This window comes from Clarias gariepinus, chromosome 2, assembly GCF_024256425.1.
Source record: "Clarias gariepinus isolate MV-2021 ecotype Netherlands chromosome 2, CGAR_prim_01v2, whole genome shotgun sequence".
Taxonomy (NCBI): Eukaryota; Metazoa; Chordata; class Actinopteri; order Siluriformes; family Clariidae; genus Clarias; species Clarias gariepinus.
In genome coordinates this window covers 17,141,675-17,163,344 of record NC_071101.1, presented here as the reverse complement: position 1 = coordinate 17,163,344, position 21,670 = coordinate 17,141,675, and the positions used below count along the sequence as shown (strand labels likewise).

General features: G+C 37.5%; 1 protein-coding gene across 1 annotated transcript in view; it reads left to right on the top strand.

Moving 5' to 3' along the window:
• The window catches only part of LOC128544493 (dedicator of cytokinesis protein 2), a 134,609-nt gene that overhangs the window by 19,212 nt on the left and 93,727 nt on the right, over positions 1–21,670 (top strand). The window contains exons 18-24 of the mRNA XM_053514644.1: positions 1,301–1,398; positions 1,510–1,599; positions 1,774–1,874; positions 4,391–4,525; positions 15,933–16,041; positions 17,110–17,180; positions 20,432–20,538. Coding sequence (XP_053370619.1) covers positions 1,301–1,398; positions 1,510–1,599; positions 1,774–1,874; positions 4,391–4,525; positions 15,933–16,041; positions 17,110–17,180; positions 20,432–20,538 — 711 coding nt within the window. The remainder of the gene's footprint in view (positions 1–1,300; positions 1,399–1,509; positions 1,600–1,773; positions 1,875–4,390; positions 4,526–15,932; positions 16,042–17,109; positions 17,181–20,431; positions 20,539–21,670) is intronic.

Below are 21,670 nucleotides of genomic sequence, written 5' to 3'. Positions count from 1 at the left end.
AAGTGTGAAATATGCACTCAGTCGTTAATTTCTCTACAGTGTTGGTTGTTCTCACCCTTGTCTGAGTTTGGCAGACACTGGCATTTTTCATTAATTAATATAACCCTTTATAACTGTGTTTTTGTATCATGTCACAATTTTTATGTCCATAGTGGTCCTACAAAGTGTATGTGACAGGCATTTTTACACTCTACACTAAAAAAAAAAAAAAAAAAACCTATTTGCACATACTCTGGAATGACAGACTCATCTTGGGCCTATTAGCTTGAGGGCTAACCTCTTTTCGAGCAAACTTTTTACTAACCTGACTAAAATTTGAACATCCTGTTAAAGTGAGTTTTCTTTAATAAGAAAAAAAAAAAGAAGTTGTGGCCAACATGAGTCAAGTGTTGTTGTTCATGCTCTTTGATGAGACAGCATTATTGTCAGTTTGCTAACTAGCTAATGTTAGGCTAACCATGGGTAGTGAATATCATTAAATCTATTCACAAGCTAAATAACAATAAAGCTATCTACAATATATTAAATATTAAGTTTGTCAACATTCTATGTGATGTTAAAAGTTCATGAATTAGGATGCAATTAGCAATTAAAGCCAGTAGCTAATTTAAACCAAAAGCTAGCTTAGGCTACATTTTATAGTTTGTAAACAAAACTGGTACTAATTTTGCATTTTAGCCATAATTGTTTTGCAATATAGGGCTCAGGATTGTGCAGTATAGAGTGACTTTTATTCTTTTAACCAGCACAACCATCTACTGAATATGTTTTTCATTTTAACCAATTAATTAAAACATGACTGAGTAAACATTTTTTTTTTAAAAAAAGGTAACAAAACCAAAAAAATAACACAGATACACATGAGCCTGGTTGTTTTCAGTTGTTTTTATGGCAAAAGAAAAAGCTTATTTTGAGACTTCTACATTTTGCACACAATTATATCCACATTCCATAAGTGGAAACATTTGCACATTATAAAAGTAATGATAACTTTCATTCCACCTGACATATCTGAAAACCCAAATGCACAGTTTGATATCTGAAGCCACCCTCATTAACAGACACCGGCAAGGCTTCAATATCCGCAATATAAGAACACACACACACACATGTATACACACACACACACACAAACACTTTTACTGCTGTTCTGTGCTGCAACAAGACCTGCTAGAAAGCACAAAGATACACACGTTTATAAGAGTGTCATCTGAAACAGATCGTTAGGAAAAAGATTTATTAAAGGTAAACGAATGACTGATAGTAAGTGTGTGTGTGTGTGTGTGTGTGTGTTTGGCAGTGGGTTTGTTGGGTCTGCTCAAATGGAGGACTCGGCCTGAGCTGCTCAAAGAAAACCTGCAGGACTTAAAACTCATCGATGGCGAGGAAGTCGTTAAGGTTTGTGTTGAATGCGTTATGTTTTTGGGTGTGCTTTGTGCTTGTGTGTATTGTTAAGTTAACCCTCATGCACTTTATACAGTATGCTTGTGTGTTTGTGTGTTTGAGCAGTTTCTGCAGGACACACTTGATGCTCTGTTTAACATTATGATGGAGCACTCTCAGACTGATGACTATGACATACTGGTATTCGATGCGCTGGTGAGGAGAGTGGACACACACACACACACACACACACACACACACATACATCATGCCATATTAAACATTTCTACTTCTCATCCCATATATCTTTTGACAGGTTTGGCATGTCTACCCACATTTTGTCCCATCTCTCTCTCTCTCTCTCTCTCTCTCTCTCTCTCTCTCACTCAGATCTACATCATAGGCTTGATTGCAGACCGAAAGTTTCAGCACTTTAACACTGTGCTGGAGGCCTACATTAAACAGCACTTTAGTGCCACACTGGCTTACAAGTAAGTTAAAAAACAGACAACACTCTCTCTCTCTCTCTCTCTCTCTCTCTCTCTAACACACACACACACACACACACACACACACACACACACACACAGACTGAATTGATGATCTTATAACTTCAGAGTATGCTGCTGTAAGCATTGGCTTCACATGCGGCATGCTTTCTCTAATGCCTGTAAATGTGCTTTTCTAAGGATTTTGTAACGCTTGCTGTCCTGCAATAAGGCTTAGATGCTACTGATTTAGCATGTAAGATATACTTTGTATGTGAGATTGAGCTGGTCAGCAGCAGTGTTAGTGTTTGTGGATGAAGTTCTCTGTTTACCGATCAATCTACATCCATATTCTCAGCTGATATCATGAGCTGTGAGTAGTGGCATGGAAATGAAGTTCCTCTGCAGGATTACTGGCCTCACTCTCTGTGATAATATGAGAAGCTCAGCTATTAGGTAGCTGGAACAGCTCCTTCAAATTCAGTGAAGCCAGTCGAATTGGTTCAGGTAACTTACACGGATTCCCTCTGGTTGGCTTTGGGTACAGCTATATCAGGAATGTTTTACCGGACCGGAACCTCTAAGTCACGCTGCAGAGATTATAGCTCACAGCAGGTTTGAGGCTGTCTCCCAGGGAGGAGCTGACAGTGGTGTTCAGGGAAAGAGAACTCTGGACTGACCATCTTAGCCTTTGGCTACTGCAGCCCTTACCAGAAAAAGCAGAAAGACTAGGATTTAACAAAAACCTACTAAGTCCATGTTACTGTGCATTTTTGCAGGTGTGTTTGTTATGTCGCTTTGTGTGCATATGTGTAGCTACATGGAGTTCTGTGTTGTTGTTATAAAATAATATTTCAGGTTAAAATTAATTTATTCAGGGTTTTTCTTTTAACAACCAACTGAGTCAATAAGCCAAGTCCTTCCTTCCTTCCTTCCTTCCTTGGGTCAGTGTAAGAAGAGTCCTTGCTAGAAAATGTATTTATTTATTTGCAAATTAAATTAAAAAACAAGCTTATGTAAAGTTATAAAATCCTGCCTTCTAATTGGTTAACAGATTCAATTTAATCTATGATTGGTTAGAAACCTTATTAATGTTTTATTGTAATTATTAAATTACACAGTGTCAGCCTAAACTACGTTTACTTATCATTAGGGGTTTTTAAACAATACTGTAATTTCTTATTATAAAATTATAATAATTATATATGTACTATGTATTATGTATTTTTTGTTATTTTCTATTTTATCATTTATCTAATAATGTTATTTTTCTCCAGAACTAGCCATATGAGGAAAAAGAAATAGTTAGATTTATACTAAAGACATCATACCTGTGAAAGATACCAACTCCATATAGCTCAGTGGGACTGCAGAAGCTTCATACGAGTCTCAGCGGAACTTTGGAATGCTTTATTAAATGGAGCGAGGGTTGTGGAATTTGGCCCCAATTGCTTACATTGTGCTCACGTACTTAGTGACAAACAAAAAAAATAATTCTGGGTTCTGCATGCTTGAAAAAAGAAGCAAGTCCACAAAGGTCTTAGGTTCTGCAGGATGCTCAATAATTTCCTTATAAAACTGTATAAATTGCATAAATTGAGACTATTTTAAGCAAAAGGTCATCACACCAATTATTGACTTTGTTTCATGAATTGCTGTTTACTGCATTTATTAATTTGATGTAGACACATTTTTAAAGACATCCTTGCTCTACAGCAGTTGCATGCATAGTACCATATAATGAATAAGACCTACTTACATGCACCTCAATTTGGATTTAAGACAGACTGGAAAAAAAAAAAAAAAACTCAAACTATCCCTTTGAAACAATTTGTCTCAAATCTCCGCCCCAGGCGCGGTGTGTGTTTTATATTCCTTGCTTGGAGTGGGCAACAGATGAGCCGTGTTGCAGTGCCAAGCCACATTTACCTCTTTTAGACCCAGATACCACTGAGGAATGGTAATGAACTCATCTAAATGTGGCTACTAGAACACAGCCACAACTGAGCTGGGATAAGCCCATATCTCAGGCATGATATTAAACAAAAAAAATACATTTGGGAAAATAAGTACTTTTGCCCCAAAACTGAAATGTCACATAAACATTAGAGGTGGTGAGTTTAATTCAGGTTGCCTTTGTCCCAAATTTCAAATGCCATGAAAAACACTAAATAAGGTGGTGGGTTGGAGTTGGCCAACTCTTAAGTCAAAGAAGTGCGACCTTGCATGTAAGTTGTTTCACATAGAAAATAAAGCTGTAATATAACTTAAAAGGCTTTCTGACCAATTAGATTAGGGAATAGAACAGTGCTGTGGGATAAACCTATTTATTAAACCAGTGTGCAAGCACAATGTTATGAAATATATGCACAAATCTGAACACAAATGAAAAATGAAACTTACCCTTATGATTCATTGATTAATTCATGCTTTTATCAAACCCACTAAGGCTATTATTTGGTTTAAAATGAAACTGATAAAGCCTCTTTGTGTCCTCTTTTTTTCTGTCTGTGCTGCAGGAAGTTGATGTCAGTGTTGAAGACATATTTGGATGTGTCTAGTCGTGGAGAAGCATGCGAACCCATTCTGCGCACACTGAAAGCTCTCGAGTACATCTTCAAGTTCATCGTCCGCTCCCGCATGCTCTATTCCCAGTGAGTGTGTGTGTGTGTGTTATCAATGTGTAGCATGCATTTCTATGGATTCAGACTGAATCGAACATAGTTAACTCTTCTGTAGGCATTGTGAGGAGTTGAGTATATTATAACAGGTGTTTTTTTTTTTATACTGCTGTGGTGTGGGATTTTTCAGAGAGTGTTTGTGTGTGTCTGTGTATGTTTATGAGAGTGTTAAAAGTTTGTCTGTGTGTGTTTGAATAGTTTTCTATTGTGCCACTTTAAAGAAGCTGACTGCTGCATTAACGTGCCTGATAACTATTGATGGCTCAACAACAGCTAAATGCACTCTAATTATTAGGGGTGTGTATTTGTGTGTGTGTGTCTGCAGTTGTGTTTTTGATTGTGTGTGTGAGGCTATACAATGGCAATGACGAAGCCAGTGTCTGAATTTGCATGTGCGATAGACTAAAGTGACAAAAGGCAAAAGAAAAAAGATGGATTTGTTGTGTGGCTCGGTGCGCACAACAGCATATGAGAACTAGAAAGACTATTAATTAGAGAGCAAGATGTGATATAGAGAGATTAATGGGAATGCATCCAAAAGCACACCAGTGGTTTACCCCTTCATTTCTCTTTTGCTGTGCCACTAGGTCTGAATGTGTCTGCGAACGTTGCCCTTGATTTTTACAGGAAGACCTAATTTCTTTCTTAAAAAGCTGAAATTATGAGATCTATAGTATATGTTTGACTGAATGTGTTGCTAATGTTTATTACTTAGCTAGCCTGAATTATTTAGGCAACTTCCCAACATATTCCACTCATTGTAAAGATATAAATCATAACTGTTAGTTTAAGGTATAACTAGAAAACCTATGTTTAAAAATGCTATTTATAAATTAGTGTAAGGTGTATTACAGTCATTTCTGTGTCTTCCGCATACTATGTCTACACATGGTAAACTATCGCATTGATTGCCTTTTTTGAGAGACTCCCACCACAACGCAAAAGCACTAAATGAGTACAAAAAAACAAAAATCTCAGATGCTGTGACATAATGTGGCACATAACTTCCCTTCTACTCAACATTTTGATTGAATTTTTGGCACAGTTTTAACTGTCTTGGGCAAATACAGAAGGATTGGCTTGAAGTTTCATTAAATTCTGTCTAGCCAGTTTTGCATGATGTTGTAACAAAATCTGACTGGGCAGACAAACAGACAGACATACAGGCAGAACATTTTCTGAGACTTGTTTTTGGTCCTCCGATGTATAAAACGCAGTTTTAAAAAATATAATTGAAAGAACAAGTTCTGACCAATGTACAGACAAAAAGATAAATGGCTCAAGACAATTGCAGACAGTACTGTGCAATTGTCTTAAGCCACACCCCATTTGTTCATGTAAAATTTTTAAATTATGTTAATTAAAAAAAAGAAAAAAAATGTGATTGTTTTACCTCAGCAGCAACCTCATTTCCCCGCTCTTCTGTTCCAATCACTCAACATTCATCCTCACCAGTATACTAATCAGTGGCCTGATCACCTGTGATCATATACCTGCTTCTCACTGGATTGTGCCTTAAGTTAGATGGTTTAATGCTTGAATGATTTAAATGATTCATTCAAAAAGTTGCCAAAAACAAGAGTCCAAAAAAGTGCTTCTGGAAGCCTTGAGGTTTCTTGATCAAGGCTACATTTAAAATACTACAAAATCTGGCTTTTTGGAAGCAAAATATAAAGAAATGAAGCATGGCTCAGGACTTTTGCACATACTATTACTGTATATCTCAGCTTACAGGAAAAGTAAGTAAGTAAAGCTGGCTGTTAACCTAGAATGAAAAAAAAAGTTGTATACTTTTAAGCAAGAAGGATGCACTAGGAGTACGGAGGTTCTACCTGTCTCTGTCCACAATAAATATTAAATATTACATAATTGTGGACAGTGGCAGTATTACTCCTGATTCACTTGTTTTTTTTTTTTATTTTAGTTTAAACTACACTAGTTCTAAGTCATTTTCTTGTTTCATACTGCTACTACTACTACTACTACTACTACTAATAATAATAATGTGACTGGGTGGTGGCAATGCTGCCTTACAGCTCCAAGGTCCTTAGTTTGAGCTTGCATAACTGTCTTTATTGCATCTCATCTTCTCAAGCTAGGGCTGGAAATAATCTAGTTTTCATTTTTTTTGTAAGGTATCTTGAGCACTGCACTGTTTCCCATCACTGAAGAATTGTGATCCTCATGTGATTTTCTCCAGCTTTGACTAGTATGACTAAAGAGAGAGAACTAGAGTGTGGGGGTAGTTTCTTTCTTTGGGTAACAGAATCACTCATAACTAATTGTCTATACCACTTTATCCTGTATACTGGGTTGCAGGGAGGCTGAAGCCTATCTCATAGACTTAGGGCATGAGGTGGGGTAGACCCTGGATGCCAGTACAACACATACACACATGCTCATTGACACAGTATGTACACTTTGGGAACAACAATTAGTCTTTGCAGGTCTTTGGATTGTTAAAGAAAAACAGAGAACCTGGAGAAAACCCACCAAGCACCAGGAACATGAATAACCAGATTTTGCAAACTCCACACACACAGACCCAAGGCGGGAATTGACCCTGGAATTCCCTGAAGGTGCAAGCAACAGTGCTAACCACTAAGCCACCGTGCTGCCTGGGGTCATAGAATTTTATTTATAACAAAAATTTAATGAAGACTGTTCCTCATGTAGGCGGCACAATGGTGTAGCGTACTAAAAAAATAATCCTTTGAATTTACTTGATTTTAATGTGTACATCGGTCCCACATTATCAAAATGTGGCCAAATTACACAATTTTTGCCGGCTAAACCAAAGTATTTCATTCATGTTAAACTTGTGTAAAAGTATCATGTTGACTTAACATAATCTTTATCATTTACTGTAATAGCAATTGATTGTGTGTGAAGTGTAATGTAATTGAATTATGTCTGATACTCCATTATCATTAAGAAGGCTAACAATTTCTTACTGCTTACATTATACAAATGTTTAATGTAATTTTACTTTTTAAAAAATTTATTAGTCAAATTAATTTTATTAGGTTCATTTAACTTATTTACTACAGCTGCGTCCAACATCATTCAATACTGTTAAATAGGGTTGGTACAACTCAAGTAAATTTGAATTTCAAGCCCTGAACAGAATTCTGTGAAGGAAGGAAGCATAAGACAAACGGGATAAAACGGAGATTTTTATTTTACACCAGCAGCAACTTACAAATGGGGTCTCAATTTGAAAAGATGTACAAAACATAAAACACCACAAATAAGTATTAATTATAGAAAAAAAATTAAACACCAACAGAAACGTTTTGTACTTTAACTGTACGTTATGACTTTTAAATATGACCGTTAGATACAGTTGGTTATGAAACTCTTGAAGTCAGATGCAGACAGGACACTTTCACTCACAAACTGCTGTGAACAAATAAAGAGATAGCTGATACTTAATTTAGCAAATGAACAATATTTATAATTTGTTTCTCTCGCTTCACAACAGACCGAAACCAGAACCGAACCACAGATTAAGCACGCGCATATAACCGTCAGTATTTTAAGTGTGATTAAAAATACAAGAAATAGCTTAAACCAAAATAACGTGACTAAACATCGCTAAACAGCAGGTGACATTTATGTTCAGTATTTTGTTTCTATTTAGAAAGACAGGAATTAATTTCAGCTTTCCTTTTCCACACGCCCGCCAAACGTTTATCTTCTCAACACGCTGTGTTCTCTTCTCGCGATGTTTGCTCTGATATTTCCGGTTTTCATAGTGACATGATCTCTTTGGTTTATCTTAACATGATTGAGTCTAATACATGTTAGGGTTTTTGAATTTCATGCAAATACAACATAATTTATTCATGATTATCTTGGAAACATGAAATTATTAAGTACAAAACACATATTACATTTTAGTACATGTAACAGATAGCCAAGTTCCTTTTTTTGAGTGTGGTTAGCACTGTCGCCTTGCACCTCCAGGGTCTGGGTTCGATTTCCGGCCAGGCTTGATTCCAGTCTCTGTGTGCATGGAGTTTGCATGTTCTCCCCATGCCTGCTGGGTTTCCTCCAGGTACTTCGGTTTCCTCCAACAAAGACATGTAGGTTAGGCTAACTGGCGTTCCAAAATTTAGCATGGTATATGTGTGCCCTGTCCAGGGTGTACCCCGCCTTGTGCCCTAAGCCTCCTGGGATAGGCTCCAGGCCCCCTACGACCCTGAATACAGGACAAAGTATTGAGTGATTGAGGGAGTGTGTGTTCCTCACAATCAGCACCCTACAGTATGTGTTAACGATGGTCACTTTTTTTGTTGTTAATTGAAGAATGATGTCAGTGTTTACTAAAAAATGAGCATGTACAATAATCTATTCTGTTTCTGTGTGTTCATGCACACCCCAGTCAGTTAATATTCCTCCTGGTCCCTCCTGAACCACTCATTGAAATTAGTTGGGCTGGGGTTCTCTGGTCCTAAGCTAAAATTTAATATCTAAAGTTACCTAAGGGTTTCAGTTTAAGTCTGGTGTTGTCCTTTGTGATAAAACCACCAAGAGTTTTACAACTGAATCATGTGTAGACATTTTTTACTACTTGATGTAGTCAAGTCTCTCAGAATACAGCACACACATATGTGCACCCTGTCTCCATGCAATGTAATCAGTGTGCTGCATGCTTACTGGCTCACTGGCGGTGATAAAATTTACTTATGGTATGAGACAGTTTTTAAACTTAGGTACCCAGCTCTATCTCCAACTTCAAACTCATTGCATTTGAGCTTTCCATTTTCCTTTCATTTTCCCAATAGATGAATGCAGTGTTAAATTGTACCCATGTAAATGCTGTACAGTATGTGTGCATGGTGCACTAAGATGGCCAGGCTTCCTATTCAGTGTACAACCAAACTATGCTAGTGTTCCTACGTTGGCTTTAGCTTTAATTCTGCCTTGACAAGAATTCACTTCTAATCATTTAGTTTCTCATTTTGCTTGCTCGATTTAAACACACCCCACTGTTTTATAGTGTTTCAGTTTGCCACATAGATTGGCTTATTTGCATTGGCTTTTAAAAAGCTTTGTAGTATTGCTGATGTTTCTTTGACTCCCACAGTAATTCCCAACCGTTGTCTCACATCGTCTAATCCTCATTGCCATTTATGTGTAGCCCGATAAATATCACCAGCTAAATCAAACAGGAGGATATTTTTATGTGAATAGACCTTTGCTGGACTGTTCTTGGATCCATTAATAAGTATGGACTTTATACTCAAGGATTAAAATTTTCCTAATATGCAAATCACAGTATGACGTACTATGAAGGTAAATTAAAAATTATCTGCACTCCGCAAGACAAATACATAATTTTCTTACATAATCTCCTTGATTTCCAGTACATTTTGTCCATCTGTGAACAACTTTCCCATTTCCAAATTCAAAATGTTTTAGGCTCAACTGCGAGCCACAAATGCACCGCTGTCTTAACTTTTTAATCTAAAGTGAATCCTTGTGGGACTGCCTTTAGGGGGCCGTAGAGATAAAATTCAGATGTATCAAGATTAGGATGCGTTAGCACCTCAAAATGAAGTTTTTGCAGTATGTTGACAGTGTGGGCAAAAGTATGTGGAAAACTACAGTCATCTATTTTCTAGCTGCTGGTCAACTTTTTAACTTTTTTCTGGTCAGCATTTGAGGATGCTTCCGCCATTTACTCTCAGGCTCATAGTGATGAATTCATGTCTCGTCATAAAACTTTCACCTTCCTTATTGGTCTAAATTTTTTGTACAGATATTTGAATGCATCTGTTTATGCTCTTCTGTGAGTTTTTTTTTGTCACCAGATACACCCTTAGACCTCCCCCCAAAAAACAAATCACTGCCCACTGCTTGTCTTTTGTGCAAATCAGAAGCAGTGCATCCATTTCTGCTTTCATTGCAATCACAAATTAACTGATGTAACATGTTCACACCTGCACAGCAGTGACCGGGGAGACAGTAGTCTTGAATGGAAAGCACTGATCTCAAGTCTCAGTTTTAGACACATCACTTAGGTTTATTATTATCTCAGTTAAGAATATGTGCAGAACAGTTTCTGATCTCACTCACAGTTTCTGACACTCACAGTTTTGTTGGAACAAAATATTTTCAAATATATTTAATAAGTCACCTAATTTTAACCATCTTGCTGTACTTGCATGTTAATGAATCTGGCCTGTTTAAAACCATATTTGTATCCATCTACAACAAATAATTAGTTTGTTCCATATTTGATTATATCCCTTATGTTATCGTTTAGGCAAAATTAGTTATTTCCTACTTTACTTTATAATATATCTTTGGTACATGCAAATACACGTGTTGCTATTATTTTGCTGCCAAAAAGAACAAACAAGGAAGCTGAACACATCACCACACAGTTATGGTAAATTTAATCAAGCCCTTAGGAAAAACAGTGAAATATAAAGTAAAAACTTGCTTAAACTTTAGTTTTATGATGGCAATGTTGAGACCCTCACATAGTGAAACATGAATTCACCAGTATTTGTCAATTTAGCTTCCACATCTGCTGAATGTCGCCTCCAGACATGGTGTGTCCCAGAAATACATAAGTTGGGCTTAGAACTGTGTTGGGTAGCAAATTCATTGTAGTCAATTTCCCTCATAGTTTAAGGTCTGAATTAGAAAGCTATATAGGGACTAAATTAGAAAAACGATTAGCATCAATAATTAATAAATGTCTCACTTGTAAGTTGACATTCTTGTACATCTTTAAGGTCAAGAGGTCGTACTGTATTTCATCATTTCAGTAGCACAGAAAGGTAACATATAAAAGCGGTCAAGTCAAACCAGGACTTTTGATTGGGCAGAATAACACAACACAGTTATGAGAGTTAAAAGCTTAATTGATTTCTCTACATTATTCCTTGCTACACTAAGGCACTTATACCAGCATTTCACTAGTGCTTGGATACCAAGAAAGTAAAAAGTTTTCTTAGTATATTGGAGCCATGATTGGACTGCCTGCTTAATGTCTAAAACCCTGGCCTCCAAGGAACTCCTTAAATGGCCGAAACATGTGGAAATCACTTGGAGTGAGGTCAGGACTACAGTATATGTAGCATGGGGCAATACCTCCCAGTTGAGTTCATGTAATGTGCCAGTGGTGTTCATGAATAATTGTGTGTACAGTTCCCAAAGACAAATGCGTCTCTTCTTCTAGTTGGCAACTAGTTATCTGTTTTTTTTTTTTTTTTAAGAATTAGGCATACCACCCGCTTTCTTTAGTGGACTCATCATTCACAGACGTATGGCCTTTTAAAAATGTTTGCACAGTTAAAATGTTTTACTGCAGCGAAGAGTCCCATCACCGTACTGTGCTTGAAGTCTTTTGTAAATGTTGATCAGTTTTACATCTTCATGCACGATAAATTTTATCACAAGTTTGCCTTGAACGCCCCTCTTTATTTTGCTTACATTTTTTTGCTTCCTCCTCTTGTAGTGTGACACCATATTCCTCTCATTTACACTGAGTATCTGTAGAGTCCTATCTGTCTCTATAATAATGTGCCTCTGCTGGCTGCACAAGGACAGTTAAGGGTTTGTGACTGACAGCCCCGCAGCCTGTAAAGATCTCGCCATGCTTTTTCATTTTATGTGGGCCACCGGGATTTACCCACTCTGTCGTGGGTGTAGGTGTAAGTGTGTGTATAAGAGAAAGCTCACCTAAGCTAACCACAAGCCTTACAGTTTTTTGTTCAGTTGCATTAGATGGTGTTTGTCCTAGCAGCATAGTGTAATCTCTATTCATTCCTCAAAGATGGATGTGTGAATTTGTGGATTTTGAGTATTTTATAAAAAGAGGGAGAGTGTGCATGTGCAGGGATTTACAAAACATGTACAGTACATTATATATTGTGTACTTAATATAAAGAAGTGGTAATAATAAAGTTGTTATTGTGTTTTTTTTAGTTTTTTTAACTTGTATGTATGTGTGCTCTGTCATGTTCACAATGTAGGTGTAGTGACAAAGAGACCAACATTTTCTTGACGGCCCTGTGTTATATTCCTGAAGAGATTAATTGTATAAACTGATGGTGGTTTGATAATGGCATCCCAGCAGGATGTTTTTGGTTGTCAGAATGTTGTGGTAATGTTAATTTAGCAACCTTATGGAAATTAATTTGATGAAGTGATGTTGGAGCAACATTGGCTGAAGGATGATGGCATAATGTTGAACGAATGACTCTAATATGATGTTGCAAAAATGACTTAAAAAAATATAAGTATTAAACTTGGCCTAAAAATGGGCTTCCTCAGTGGGACTTGAACTGTCATCACTGGAGCACTGAGTGCTTAACACTGGACCACAAGGAAGCATGCTTTTGAAGCTCTTATACTGTACAGTACATGCATAAATAACAATGAGCATCACAATCAAGTGTTCATCAGGAAAAATGCTCCAAAGAAAAGTTATAATTCAGTTGTCTTTAGGTTATGCAGTAACATTGTGTTTGGGACATTCATTTAATGTTATCTCATCATCATTTTATCAAAGTCATTCCAACTTTCAAAAATAACATTATCTCAATGTCATCACACTATCGTGAGAAATAAATGACGGTTGTCATCCAGCATTGGGGTACCCGCTCGAATGTCATAAATCACAACTCATTGGCAGAGAGCATGGTGAAAAGAGAGAGAGAGAGAGAGAGAGAGAGAAAGAGAGAGAGAGAGAGAGATAGTCAGATGCAATCATGGAACTTTTTTACATTTTACTCCCTATAATTAAAAGCAGTCTCTATGAGTAGAATCATGTGTATAAGAACAGTAAGAAGACATTCTCAGTACATTGTGCTACAGAATCAGGAATGGAGAATTTAAGCTTAGCTGAAAGTAAATCAGGAAAAAGAAGGAGTGACATAGAGAGACAAATAACATTGTAAATAGGTAACAAATTACGAGGCAGGATGGCAAGGCACAATTAGAGAGAAGTGGCTGAATAGGCACAGAATGGTGCAAGGAGAGATAAAATGGAGGAGTGAGATGTCTGGCTCAGTCTCTTAAATCAGAGAGTTTTGATTGAAGTGTCAGTCAGGCTGGTTTTCTCAGTGCCTCACTGTGAAGACATTCATCTGCTTTACTGTACATCCACTACACCAACACAACGCAGGGGATTTAACACATGATCAATGGTAGGCTTTTCCGATCTGGTTTGTTAAGCCGGGTCTTAAACATTGGTGCATGTTTCTGCTGCTTGTAATAATGCCTAATTCAATTTTGCTCAAATATTAAAATGCTTCAGGTCTGTAACAAAGAGTGGTTTAAACATGAACTCCAAAAATTGTGATTTTTGACAATATATGCTCATTGTTCAAGTAGTTAAATTCATGGTGGTGCTGTTCCTAGGCAACGAGGAAAATAGACAGCAGGCATTCACAAGGTGATGACTCAGGTTAAGGATTTAGGAAGTTATAGAGTCTTTTGTGAAAAGCAAAATGATAAAGAAATAGCAAATCTGTCACCAGTATATATATTTTAATGAGATTTGTTGGTCAATGATTAGGAATTACACTGTATGGCTGAAATTAGGCCTGACATTAACCACAAACCCAATGCTGAGAAACATTACCATTGCACAACTCATTAACTTGAAGTTGAAAGCTGGCTGAAAATTTTAACTTCCCAATTTGTCAGCTCTTCATTTTTCAATCATGTGACACAAACATGTCCATGAAATCTACAGTACTGAAATGAAAAGATGACCTTGTTGTCATCTATGAGTTTATTTCCTTTTAAAGAAACTAACTTATACACTTACAAACGCAGTGTGTTGATTGACCATTGCATGCCTAAAGTAGGTGTTCAAAGTGTGTGGGGTGTTCATATAGCAGATTCTCAAACATATCGCAGAACAAAGGTTGCTGCAGATTCCTGCAAAAGGAGACGATTTGCTCATGTAATGCAGGCTCAGTTCTTGGCAGATCTTCACAGTTGAACACACTCTCCTTTAACATTCTCCACAAGCAGGCATCAGGTGGTGTTAGATCGGTGGAATGGGATGGGTATGGGAAATCAGTACCATGTGAAATTATTTGTCCTGGAAAGTAAAGCATGGCTAGAGATAGAGCTAGGCCCTGTCGACTAACGCACATGCACATTCAAGATGTGCGAGTTTCAGAACTGTATTATATATTTTGGCGCCTACTGTTTTTTATGACCACTAGGTTAAGAATGTAAGCAGTGCCAGGAGTTTGGTTGCTGGTAAAAAAAAAAAAGCAAGCATAATACTAAACAGGACATCCTGATCTTAAAATAAAATAAAAATCTATCATTTAATTGTATTTCATGTAAACAGAGTGGTTAACTAAATATGAATGCTAACCCTGCCCTTAAAAGCTCTTAAAATGTTCTTTTCTTAACAGAACTGTGCAAAAGTCTTGAGCCACCTCTCATTTCTTGACCTTAAGCGAAATTAAATTACAAAAATTAAATTAAAGAAGTTCAAACATACGCCAACAGGCTACAAAGTGCCTAAAATAAATACATTCTAAAATACTGCAACAACTTCAGCAGCAACCTCATTTCCCCTCTCATTAATAATCATTTCAACCACTCAGGATTCAGCATCACCAATATACCAATATATACCAATATACCAATACCAATATACCAATATATACCAATATACCAATACCAATATACATTATCACCTGTTTCTCGCTGGTACATTTTTTAAGTTAGATGTATTTAATGCTTTATAGGTCACTGTTTGGCTTAACAAACAAAAACTTTCCTCTGAAACTGCTCAGGTACACAAACTTTAGCTAAAATACCCCTTAGATAATACTTTTTATACCTCAAAACTCCCTCTGGTTCACTCCTCCTGTAAACACGCCATTTAGTGTGTATGTAAAAACACAACCTGAAGCCACGCCCTGACAGAAAACTGCAGAGCTGGACAACAGACTGGGGGACAGACTCATATTCCTTCATATGGGATAACATTAGGGGGTAAATCTAATTAGGTTTTTAAGCTCTGGGCAATATAAAAATTAAACAAAATTTTTTCTCATGTTTTTTGTTTGTATACATAACAGAGACTGCTCAGAATGCATACAAGTGATTAAAAAGTGGATTTTGCATAATATGTCCCCCTTAAGCCGAACCTCAATCTTATTGTTGGGATCTATGACTGTGATTGGGGGGTTTGAAATGCTTCACTAGTTAATGTGTTTGCACAATTTATTGTATTTATTGGAATGCATTGTATATGCTTAATATACAGTCTGATACTGTTTATTCCCATAATATTCCTTTTTTAACCTTCTCTTCTCCTCCCTCTCTCTCTCTCTCTCTCTCTCTCTTTCTCTCTCTCTCTCGCTCTCTCTCTCTCTCTCTCTAGGCTATATGAAGGGAAGGAGCAGACTGAGTTTGAAGACTCCCTAAAGGGGCTATTTGAGTCCATCAACAGACTAATGAAGAGTGATTACAACACCACCTTACTGCAGCAGGTGTGTGTGTGTGTGTGTGTGTGTGTATGGTACTAGATAAAACTCTTCTGGCAATGAGTAAATGTCCCCAGAACAATAGGAATATTTGGCAGGTTTGACCTGGAACATTTAACTGAACTCCCAAAATTAAAATTTTGCATTTACAACAACAACAACAACAACAATAATATTATTATTATTAATAATAATAATAAGCGGCACAGTGGCTTAGTGGTTAGCACTGTCACCTTGCACCTCCAGGCTCCAATTTCTGCCTCTGTGTGCATGGAGTTTGCATGTTCTCCCTGTGTTTAGTGGGTTTCCTCTAGGTACTCTGGCTTTCACACACAATCCAAAGACATGCAGATAAGGCTAATTGGCGTTTCCAGATTGGCCATAGTATGTGAATGAGTGTGTGTATGAGTGTGCCCTGCGATAGATTGGCTCCCTGTCCAGGGTGTACCCTGCCTCATGCCTTAATAATAATAATAATACATGGCTTTGGTTATTGAGGTTTACATTGAGTTTAGGTTCAGGATTAGATTTAGGTGTAGGCATAAGGTAAATTAATTGTGTGTGTGTGTGTTTACATTTACATTTGGCAGATGCTCTTATCCAGAGCAACTTCCTTTTTTTTTTTTTACTTTTTTTTTATCTCATTACCCACCTGAGCAGTTGAGGGCCTTGCTCAAGGGCCCAACAGTAGCAACTTGGTGGTTGTGGGGTTTGAACCTAGGACCTCTCAAACTGTAGTCCAATGCCTTAACCACTGAGCTACCCCTGGCCCTATGTTTGCATTTTTGTGTAATCTGTAACGTTGCCTTACTTGTAGCTCTTTACTCTTCTGCTTTTTAACAAATTCAGCACTCATGCTTTGTCTTATCATCCCATCACACTTGGTTCCGAACAGACAAATTAGCTATAACACGCCTGGCAGCCTGACAAAAAGTGAGATGTTCACAACAGGTGTTTCCAGTTTGCTTAAAACAGACATGTTTGACATGATAACTGCTGTGAACAGTGGTGTAATGTAAATTAACACAAATCTAAATAAAATATGTCTATGTGTGTGTGTGTGTGTGTGTGTAGGTTGCAGCTCTGAAGTATTTGCCTGCTGTGCTGCAAGATATTGAGACTGTTTTCAATGCAAAGCTGCTCAGGTGAGGCTGTCACACTTTATAACAAAAAAAAAAGAAAAATAGAAATAGAAAGGTGGAGGGATTTACAAAAAGGGCGTTCAGCACACAGCGTTCTGTATACTTGGCATCCTGCATAAGTATTGTCATCTGAAATGCTTACCAGGCGACAAGTACTTTTCTGATGTAATGAATGTGTTTAATTTTTTGATGAAATTACAGCTTCTCTAGGGTCCTTAAGTAGCCATGCGAGAATATGTCTTATCTCAGCCACTATCTGGGAAGCTTTCTTTGGAGAACGCACCATGAATGCTAATTTGCAAGGAGATGAGAGGTAGCAGGCTGCATTGCGGAGAGAAAATTGCTTCTTTGTGACATCGTTCTAGCCTGTTTTAAACAGTATGAAGCCCTGAGCAGGAAAAACCCTTTAGTTGACCATTTCATCTAAGTTCGTAAAGGAAAGCAACAACAACAACAAAATGGTACGATGCTGGTACTTTCATATATCTGTAAATAAATACAAATCTACGGAATGCATCTGAAGCTGCAATAAGGCTGCACAAATAAATGAGCTCTTCTAGAAACAATTGAACATGGTTTGATATGCTGGAACAGTAATGGCATCTAGATGCCAAAATAAGGTGGGAAATCATTATAGTATGCGTGTAGTAAAAACAAAGAGAACACCAAAAAGTTTTGACATGAAAAAGCATCTTAGATACGGACAATTACAAAAACAGATGTTTTCACACCTTCGCACATTCACTCTTATTAAAGTCAAGGTTCATGCAAGAAAATTATTCACCTTTAGGAGACACTAAGTTTTCAAGGACTTACACCAATCTTTTGACATGGGCCACTTCAGGACATAGGATAATTCACTAACTAGGTTGTTGTTACTGAAATATACAGTAATATATACAGTGGTAGTCGTACAGTAGGTTTACAGATGTGAGATTTACATTATGAACATGAACATCATCTTTTAAACTGTTCTTTTTTCTGGAGTAGAAGGATTATATAGCATAAATCCTTAACAGAAAAAAATAAAAAATAAATAAAATATATATATATATATATATACCTACAAACACACCTAATATCGGTTTGCCTGTCCCTTCACCTTTACAGTAGATGACACATCTGGTAGCCATGACCAAACATCTGGCAGAATTCTGGATGGATATTATTTTTTTGGAGATTGGAAGTGTTTAATTAAACTGATCAGTCACACAACTGATTTCTAAGTCCAGCATCAAATACTTGCAGTACAGTATAGTGTATCTACTGTATATATGCTTTTTATGCATTATTATGACAAGCCACACCTTAAGAGTTCTGGTGCTGTGTTACAGTAGTGTACATCCTTGCTGCACTTGTATTTGGGTATTTGGTTTATCAGGTGCATTGCTGCTCTAAACACTATAATGATTTCAGAAAATCAGAAGCATCCAGCCTGGAACCTGTTAACAGTAAGAGGGAAGGAATAGAGAAGTCTTTTATTCTTCAGATGTTTTATTAATATCACAGAGCAAATTCTTACAATATTATTTAATGTGAAATGTTAAATGTAGGGCTATTTGTAATTTGACACCTCGGAAGCAGTTGAGGGGTTAAGAGCTAATGGTGATACTCTGACAGTTCTGCTATTTAAACACACTTCTTTCCAGTTAAAGCATTTGTGAGAGGAGCTGCTTTCCCACACAGAAACTTCAGCCCAGCAACCAATGCATAAAAAATAAGATTGTTTTGCCACCAATACATGCATTAAAAATAATAGAACAAGTCTGACAAATAATCAACAGTCAATTATAATCAGTAAACATTTTGCACGCTGCAAAGGATCTAAAGATACAATTTAAAAGTTGTTTGTTTGTGTAACAACCTCGTTTCCCCTCTCGTCTGTTCCAACAACTGCATCATCATCAGTATAGTAATCACTGACCTGCTCACCTGTCATCATCTACACCTGTTTCTCCCTGGTTCGTGCCTTAAGTTAGATTTTCTTTTGATGCTTGAATCGTTCATAGAACACCGTGTGGCTTAACAAACAAACAAACAAAAAAACATTCCTCTAAAACTGGTCAGGTACAGGGGCTGGACCCTAAAATGAAAGGCAAAAACATTTTTCAGGATGCCTGACAACTAGTTAGTATGGCTCATTGGAAGCAAAATATGAAGAAGTGAGGGCTGGCAACACTTCATTTGTGCAGAACAAGTAAAGCACCCAGATGATGACTATAAACACATGTGACACAAGCTATTACTCTAATTACCAAAGATGAACACCAGAACATGTCCTGCATGAGCAAAAATTGTCTATCAATGTATAAGACTGTGTGCATGTAAAATAGATAGATAGAGAGAGAGAGAGAGAGAGAGAGAGAGCGCATTGGCAATTATCAAGAGAAAAGGGATAAAAAAAAATGCTGTTTGCCCTTTGACACTAGACAAGACATGCATGCATGATTAATGTCCCACCTGTTTCTCTCACAAACACATACATCCAAGTGGAATTTTTTACCTTATTGCTCAACACACATGCACGCACGCACACACACACACACACACACACACACACACACACACATAGTTCAGTTTAGTGTTAACTTAAACAATGATTTATTAATCAATGCTATTGCCACCTAATTAAGATCGTGTTGGGCCAGGGTTGTTTCTCGGGGAATCTGTGTGCTAGCACGCTGACATTTGGTTAGTCCACTTAGCTTGTTTTTGGCAGCACACAGAGTCCCCCTGGCTGTGAAACGTTTGCAGGGTATAAAGCCTTCGTCGTATTTGTTTTTTTTTTTTGTTTAGTTGCTCTGTTATCACCATACACAAACAGAGACCAATTATATCCTTATTCACATGATCAATAATGTGCAATCACGAGGTTCCTTTAGGCCTGCGGAGACAGCATGCAAGACTTGCTCTCCGATTGATGATCGATGCACAGCACATCGATATACAGCCGGACAACAGCATTACAATGTTCCCAGCGTTCCTTTTCTAACTTGACCTAGATTTTTGATGTTTGACAGAAATCTCTGCTTTATCTCATTTGTATAAATAAAGAAATAAATGAAATATTGTATAAATAAAATGTATATTAATGTTACAGTATTAATGTTATATCACAGTATTAAAGTTCTTAAAGGCTGGTGGTATGGATCAATGCACTACTTCACTGTGACCTGCTAAACAGAACATAGAGGTTGGAATTTGAAATGACATTCTGAGTGGTAACCATTACTTCCCTCTATTTTCCTCCACAGCAAGCTGCTGTTTGACTTCTACACCTGTATTCCCCCAGAGAAGCTCCAGAAGCAGAAGGTTGCTTCCATGACTGAAATCGTCAGCAGTCGCCTTTTCAGGAGGAAAGGTGAGCCTCTAAACATCCGTCTCATCAACTCTGTCAATTCCTGCCTCGTCCTCCTTATTTTCTCCTCCACCTTTCCGTATGTCATTGCATGGCTGACCCCATTAACCCTTAATTTTCTCCCTGAGCCTTTCTGTCTTCCTCTCATTCCCCCTCCCCCTCACAAGTGCCTCCAGTCTACTCTTTGCTCGATTTGACTATTTTCATGCCATCATTCTTTTCATCATGTTTGCAATGAGTTGTCGCTGTTCCTTTCCTCTTTGAGCTGGATGATTATGCTTAGGTAAACAGTGGCCCCTGGCTTGGTCCTGTCTAATAGCCTGTTAAATAGATGCTAATAGGTGATGAATGGTGTGCGCGTGAGTTTTAATAAAGAGCGTGATGACTCTAGTTGTGAAACATCCGCCAGGGATTAATAATGGAGACGTTGGGCGCACAGCCATGAGTGTGTGCCTGTGTGTATTTGCTTCACACTTTGTGATTGACACCGCTGAAAAACCCGGAGTGAGTGAAAGCAGTACTCTGCTGCTCCTTGCTCAGCAGTTCGGTTTGGCAGGCCACACTCCTCTTTAATGAAGAGAAAGTCCTCATTAAAGCTCTTTAATGAAACTAAAGACCCTACACCTTGCCACACATCGAAGACAGCAAACAGTGCATTTCATCCTCTAATCCACTGCTCATAGGGTTGCAGTTAACCAGGGCTGTATGTATTCTGTATGAACGTGATGTTGATTTGAGCATTTGCGGCTGCCAATATTGTCTTTTTGTAGTTTACAGACTACAGGTGTACCTTTGAGTTCATATATTATACGCTAATAGATTTACTGTTGGAAAAATGTAACAATTAAGTTTTAACAATTAACACATTACTTATTATAATGGAACCCTCATGGTGGCGTAGTGGTTAGCACTGTGACCTCGCACCTTCAGGGTCGAAGGTTTGAATTCCTCTGGGCAAGTTGGCTTGGTGGGTTTCCTCCCAAAGTCCATCTGTTTGATAACCAGAATCATATTGATGAATAAATGAATAATGGAAATATTGAATGGCACAAGCAATTCCATTTTTATTAACCTACATCTCGTTGTTGAAATAAGGTTTAAAAATGACAGTGCTTAAGGTCATTTTCTCTTAAGA